This window comes from Coffea arabica, chromosome 1c (genome assembly GCF_036785885.1).
Source record: "Coffea arabica cultivar ET-39 chromosome 1c, Coffea Arabica ET-39 HiFi, whole genome shotgun sequence".
Lineage (NCBI taxonomy): Eukaryota > Viridiplantae > Streptophyta > Magnoliopsida > Gentianales > Rubiaceae > Coffea > Coffea arabica.
The window spans coordinates 47,340,247-47,347,035 of NC_092310.1; the positions used below are offsets into that span (position 1 = coordinate 47,340,247).

Sequence of the window (6,789 nt, forward strand, 5' to 3'; positions counted from 1 at the left end):
AAAACGCACTCAGGAGTTGCGTTCATTTTTTTTTTTTTTTTGGCCGAAATTAAACCGCATTTCCATCATCCATTCTTTAATCCATGAAATGCGTTCTTCAATACTTTTAGGTTAAAAACTACATCTATTGTCGTGCAACGTATCTGGTGTGAGGTCGAAATTGAATTAAGCTTTGTATCATTTTTCTTTGGCATAGCAAAATTTCATTGATCAGCAGGAAAGTGCTAAAGCAGTATCCACAACCATTAGGAGCACAATATCCCAGCAACTAAACAACTATATTTTCTTAAAAGAATCTAAGAGTGTGTGTAAGATTTTATTGCAGTACGACTTTATTCCATCGTTTGAGATTTCTATAATAATGAGAATTATTTAATTTCTTCTCTCTCACATAAATATTTTGAGTGATTATTTTATTTCTGCAGTTCTGTAACCCTACACACATTAATTATTATTAAAACTCTAAATTCGAGTCATGCAAAATCATGTACTACAAACTGGAAATAACCTGACAGATCCAACTACACCTGCCCATTCCCTCAAAACATGCTTTCCTAACGGGTCAACAAATGATGCCTTTACATGGATCACATTAATTTGATCAGGGAACTTAACTACATTGACTTAATATCCTTAATTCATCCCAAAACCAGCCGCGAAGGAAGTCAGGGTATCGCCACCCCAACCTTTTAGGATTAATCACGTTGCTCAGAACTTGTTTTGATCAGAGTGGAGAGTGACCCTCTTGGCATGCCAGGGCAGCTGCTCAATTGGTAACCTGTGCCACTTTAGGCAGAACGCTTCTGCATTAATGTGAATAGAAGAGGCTGAAAATATTAAGATCTTGAACGTAGTTGGTATACTTAGCGACAAGGTTAGGAATCTCGCCAGTAGAAGTTCAGGATGCAGAATTTTCATGGTTGTAGAGAATCTCAAACTTGATTGACATGGGCACCGGCACCACGGATTTCATCTCCTTCCATCTGGTCACGCCTATACCGATTTGGAGCTTGCCCAAGGAATTCAGGAAATTTGCACCTCATTATGAACATGGTCAAACCGAATCCGATCATGACTGGGTAGAAAGCATGCATTTGTAAAGAACGTGAGTGCGGTGCTATGATGGTTATCGAAAGTGTATAGCTCATCAATAGAGCTAACAGAGGGATAAACAGCAACAAATTGTAACGGCTTGTGGGGAGCAGACTGAAGATAATGCCAAGGGAGGCTGCGAAAGCTACCGTGTTCAAGGTAATAAAAACATAGAAGTAAGCCTCTCCCATTTGCACCTTTCCTGTGCTCTCTGTAATTTTAGTTTTTCTGGCAAAATCTGAAATAGGAGAAATGTCGCTAGAATTGCTGAAAAATAAAGTGGTATCACCTCCTGATGAAATTCCTCCAGGAGGGCTTAGTACGGCTTGATAGGTAGCTGTTGCAATTAGAACAGCTACCACTAGGAGGGCATTTCGCATCTCACTGGACAAACCATCCAAGCCAACATCACATTCCATTTGCCTGAAAGCTTTTCTGGTTAATGATTCTTTTGAACTCAAAACATCACCTAAAGTGTCAACTGGGGGCAGAGCTGAAGATGTTTTAGCACCTGCACCACGTAAAGCTTTGGCAATTTTCTCATCTCCTGCGGTTGCAAGTCCCGTAAAAGTATCGAGGCATGTTAAACCTTCTAAATTCTTTTCATTTATTTTGACTTTGTTGATCAGCAACCTTACAACCTGAAGAAATATCAAGATTTTAATAAGACTATCAGTGGATTACTAGAGTAAAAGTTTATTATTTTTATAGAAATTGCATTTAGATTTTTTTTTTTTTTTTATATTCTTCTTATAATCCTTATGCGAAGACAGTGAATCATAACTCAATTGGCAAACCGCTTCACTAAGCGGTTGCGGGTTCAAGTGATTGAAGGACTAAAGTAAGGAACTATTGTGAATCCTCTTAGTAATTCAACTCACAAATATTATGAGAGTCGTGAGCCTAACTTTTGACTTCACCCAAACTCATAATTAATACTCATAATTAATACTTAATTATGTATTTAATGTAATATATTATTATAAAGTTATATATAAATTATAAACTCCATGCATTATAATTTACTCCCTCCGTCCCACTTTGATAGTCATGTTTCTTTTTTCAAACAGTTTAAGAAAAAATAGTTAACTTTGTTGGAAAAGTAAATTTAGATTGCTATTTTTCTAAAATAGCCTCACATTAAATATGGTATAACTTTATGGGAACTTGAATTTATGGTAAAAAAAGAATCAACTTTCATTAAATGGGGTAGGTTTATAGTAACAACTACTTACATTGAATAAGGGTATTTTAGAAAAATTAAAATATAACTACATTCTTCAATTGAAAAGTGGACTACAATTTGGGACAGATGCAAAAGGAATACAGAACTATCAAAGTGGGATGGCGTGGGTATAATTGTACATTTGACAAGCCGCTAAAGAGAACTTTGGTGGGCTATTTAGCCGCATTTCAGAGCGGGCCAAGATTGGTTGTCGACCCCTCAGCTTTTTGTCGCACCAAAAACAAGGGGACAATGCTAATGCGGTTGTGGTTCCATGTGTTTTGTTCCCATTTTTTACTGGTTACACTATTTTGTCTGCGGTCATATTTTATTATCGCTAGTGTTAAAGGTACGAGTGATTTGTATACAATTCAGAAATACTCTATTTTTTGTAAATTAATTTTATATAAAATTTCATCACTAAAGCAAAATATGGTATTTTTACATTTTTTTTCCAATCAGATGATTGTCTTTTTGGTAGATATAATGCTTAAAGTTAGATGTTTAGTCAAGATGTGTAGATAATTATGGTTGTGATATTTTGTCAAGATATGTGTAGATAATTGTGGCTAAGAATAATTCCAGATAGTTATCTTAGCACTTTATGTTTTGATAGCAAAGTAATAAGTGATTTTCGTAAGGTTAAAATTGAAAATATATAAAGTGATAAAAAGTGTTCACCCCAAACCCCAACCTCTCCCTTTTTATATACTATACATATTTGTAAGAAAGGTTATATACGTAAATAAAATAATACAACATTGTAATGTGATAGTAAAATATGGGATGCGTATAATACAAAATATTATACATATGCATATTATACGAATTTTTTTCAAAAGTATGATGGAAAGTTTGGCATAAAAATATATGTTCAGCAAAATTATACATATAAATTCGTACATGAATAGTACGAATATATTTGAAAGTTACAAAACTAAAAATACGGATAAGTACACTATAGATATCAAAGACCATGCTATATTTATTCTAATTTTAAATTTATTTTCATGTATGAGAAATTAATTTTTTTAAAATTTTATCACTTTACTATTAAAATATGTATACATCTACCAGTTTTATGATATATATCGCTCTTATTTTCTATATAACTCAAAAAGTATGTTATTATCTTTATTCAAATTTTAAAATTTTTTGAAAAAGTGAAGTAAAATTTATACAATTTTATACTTCAAAAATTGAAGTATGTTATTATCTACCAGTTTTATACAATCAATTGAAAAGTATGAGTATTTTTCAGAGTATTTTTGAAATGCACAAAATGCGAAAGTTTTTTCAGATGATACAAGCATTGTACATGTATAATATGAGTATGTGATCGTACACCAAAAATTTTAAATGCGTACGATAATTGGACCGGACCAAACACAACACAAGCACACTATTTCCTCATCGGAAAAAAGATGGAGTTTTGATCTGGAATTCAAATAAAAAGTTAACATAGGAATAGGATTTACATCACTTAACCCTTTCAATATTTAGCGTCATAATCACTTTAGTTCCAAGTGTTAATTTTTTTGTTACTCAGCCGGTCAGCCCCCTCTGCTTAAAAAATAATAATAATAACAACAACTTTCTTATACCTTTTTTAAACTTTAGCACTTTTAGTACTTCAGTTTCTCCATTTCTTCTTTTTTTTTTTTGCCTAAACTGACGTTAATAAATTTCACACCAAAATTTCACTCATGATGAGTGGAAGACAAAATTAACAATAGTTGACTAGGAAATTAACAATATATTGAAAATCAAGCCATGAATTTAGGTTATACAATGTACGAAACCCATGAAATTCTCTAAGCTCTTGAATAAAAATATATTTCCATAATATTATTTCAATACAAAGGACATGATTAAACACCACAATCATATAAAATCTAGCCAATAGCAAAGAATTTGAGTACTCGCTAGCTCAGAGTCAAATTTCATAACTTTGAAGGTTTACAGACCAAATAATTTCTCTTGATGTAAGGATTTCAATGGTGTATTGATCTTGGCCATAAATTATCCCGATAAAATATTCTTTTTTCCCCAATTTTTTTCTCAAATTGTAATTTAACAAAAAATAATGTTAGCGATTAAATTGCTAGAGGTGCTAAAGGTTAACTGCTAAGGTAATTGAAGGAGTAAAGTGTTAAAAAGTGAAAACGATAACCAAAGAAAAAAAAATTCCAAAAAGGTGCCTAAGTCTCACGCAGCAAACACACATGAAAAATCTTTGAAAATAAAAAAGGGAAAAACACTTGCCTCCAGTTGGTTTGTAGAGGCCGCAACATGCAAGACTGTATCTCCATTATCGTCTTTCCTGTTCAAAATCTGTTCATTGTTTGTCCTCTGAAGCCAACCTAACAGCACCTTTAAAGCTCCGAGTTTTGTTTTTCTCACAGCAATATGAACAGCCGTTTCTCCTCGAATTGTCAAATCTTGAATGGATTTTGGGCATGCCACTAGGAAATCAGCCAAAAGATCAGCAGTACCCACTTCAGCTACGTGGTGCAAAGGCGTATACCTCTCTCTTCCTTTGCCACGAATGAGCTCAGGATCTTGCTGTATGAGCCGTTTAACTGTTTGGAATCTTCGGTTCTGTAGCGCCAAGTCCAGTGGAGTATAGCCATCGGGGTTGAGCTTGATGCCGAGTGAGGGCTTTAAGCTTAGGACTTCAAGGGCGAAGTGTGTAGAGCCGGCAGCTGCTGCTGTGTGCAAAGGTGTATCCAGGAATGATGGCTTATCAAATTTATCCAGGAGGGTTGGATCCAGCCGAAGTAATTCATACAAGATGTTTATGTCTCCCGATTGTGCAGCCTCGGTCAATTTCCTCTCCATAACTTGCTACAAAGACTTGATTTAGCAACCGCTTTCCTCGTACAACATTGCAATGAATATGTGTATATTGCTTTACTAATACTTGGCACTAAGAGCTTGATCAGATGTTTCAACGAAATTGTAGCATTGACCAAAAGGAATAGATCGAAATTCACCTACCGACCGAAACGTCCACTTTTTGTCCATGAACTGAGTTAGGGACACATTTTATTCCCAAACTTTTTGATGCACCATATTTAGTACATGAATTCATTATTTTTTGTCACATTTAATCTAAAAATGATAAATTGCTTAATTTGGATGAAAAAAGTCACATGCTTTACACATGACCGTTAAGTTAAAAAAAAAATTTCAGTCAAAATTAACGGCCACATCAGCTTTCTCCCTCCAAATTTAAATTTTTGAATTAAATATAGCTCAAAATAATTAATTTATATACTAAATGCGATGTGTCTAAAAGTTTGGAGATGAAATGTATTCCTAACTCAAAGTTTGAGGATGAAAAGTGAATTTTTTCCAACCTACCCATGTCGTTTTCTTTTGGGCAAACTACACATAATCTCTCTATGGTTTTTTGTATTATCACATATTCTCCTTAAAGTTTAAAAATGTCTATATGAGCATCCTTATGACCACCCCTACACAATCTCTAGAAAATAGACAGAAAGTACCAATGTTTACAGTGAACGAAGCAGAAGCATTCGAGAATATGTATGATGGAATTATAATATCTATTTAGTTACCCTATTATGCACTTTACTCTTTGTAATTTTTATATTTATTTATATAATTATCTTATACTTTTATGTAAGGTGGTCAAGCAGTTGTTTAATTTAGTGTTTAAATAAGGACAATATTAATATTTTGGCTAATGGCATTATGGAGATCATTTTTCATCAAATTTTCACTTTGTGTGAGATCTCAATAGCTTGATATGAATATTTTAACATGTTAGAAGGTCATGTAACAATCTATGAATCTATTTACCTTTTTCTTTTAAATATATAAGTAAAAGATCATTGGTAGTAATTTCTTGGCATTTTACACATCAAATGTCGCTGTACTTGCTTCTTAGCAACTCGCAGGGGCATGCCCCGAATTTTCTCGTCTGGAGCCAAAAGTTCTTGGATTTGCATTACTAGCGGTCTCAACTTTCATATTCCAACTATTTGTTTTATTTTTCTTTTCCTAGTTGGCCAAGACCTCTTCAGTCTCTACCCTATATTTACTAAAATTTGGAAACTATTGTGTACTTATGTTACGTGCTATTGCTAGTAAAAGTGCATTTAAATTCACATTATAGTATTTTTCATTGGATTTTTTTACTAACATTTAATTTTTAGAAAGTGATAGGGTGTTAATTGTTGGTTTATTTTATTATTAATCTCCCTTTTTATCCTTGCCAAATATTGCTTAATTGTTAATATTTACTCATATTTGGTATCTGGACTTAATTTCAGGAATGAAGTAGAAAACTATCAAAAGGAGGGACTTTATGGAAAATATGGAGACTTTCAAGGGTTTCAATTCTTGGGCCCTTGAATTGGTGGGGACCACAAGCTAGTGAAAGGCATTTAGTCATTTGGGCTCTCCAAAAGAAGTTACGTAGAGAGACTTGGAGAAAGAAGTAC

The 6,789-nt window shown here is 33.4% G+C and overlaps 1 protein-coding gene across 1 annotated transcript; it reads right to left on the minus strand.

The window, feature by feature from the left end:
* Positions 1-448: 448 nt before the first annotated feature.
* Positions 449-5,339, minus strand: LOC113725043 (ankyrin repeat-containing protein BDA1). Its single transcript, XM_027248012.2, has 2 exons — positions 4,583-5,339; positions 449-1,733 (listed from the first exon to the last, which is right to left on the minus strand). Exons 1-2 carry the CDS (start codon positions 5,156-5,158, stop codon positions 933-935), a joined length of 1,377 nt encoding a protein of 458 aa, XP_027103813.2. The 5' UTR covers positions 5,159-5,339; the 3' UTR covers positions 449-932.
* Between the last annotated feature and the right edge of the window lie 1,450 nt (positions 5,340-6,789).

Bases quoted from the DNA above. Each gene is read 5' to 3' on its own strand.
- LOC113725043 (XM_027248012.2), bottom strand. From the start codon at position 5,158: ATGGAGAGGAAATTGACCGAGGCTGCACAATCGGGAGACATAAACATC. The intron at 1,734-4,582 runs GCAAGTGTTTTT...ATATTTCTTCAG, and splicing joins CCTCTACAAACCAACTGGAG to GTTGTAAGGTTGCTGATCAA.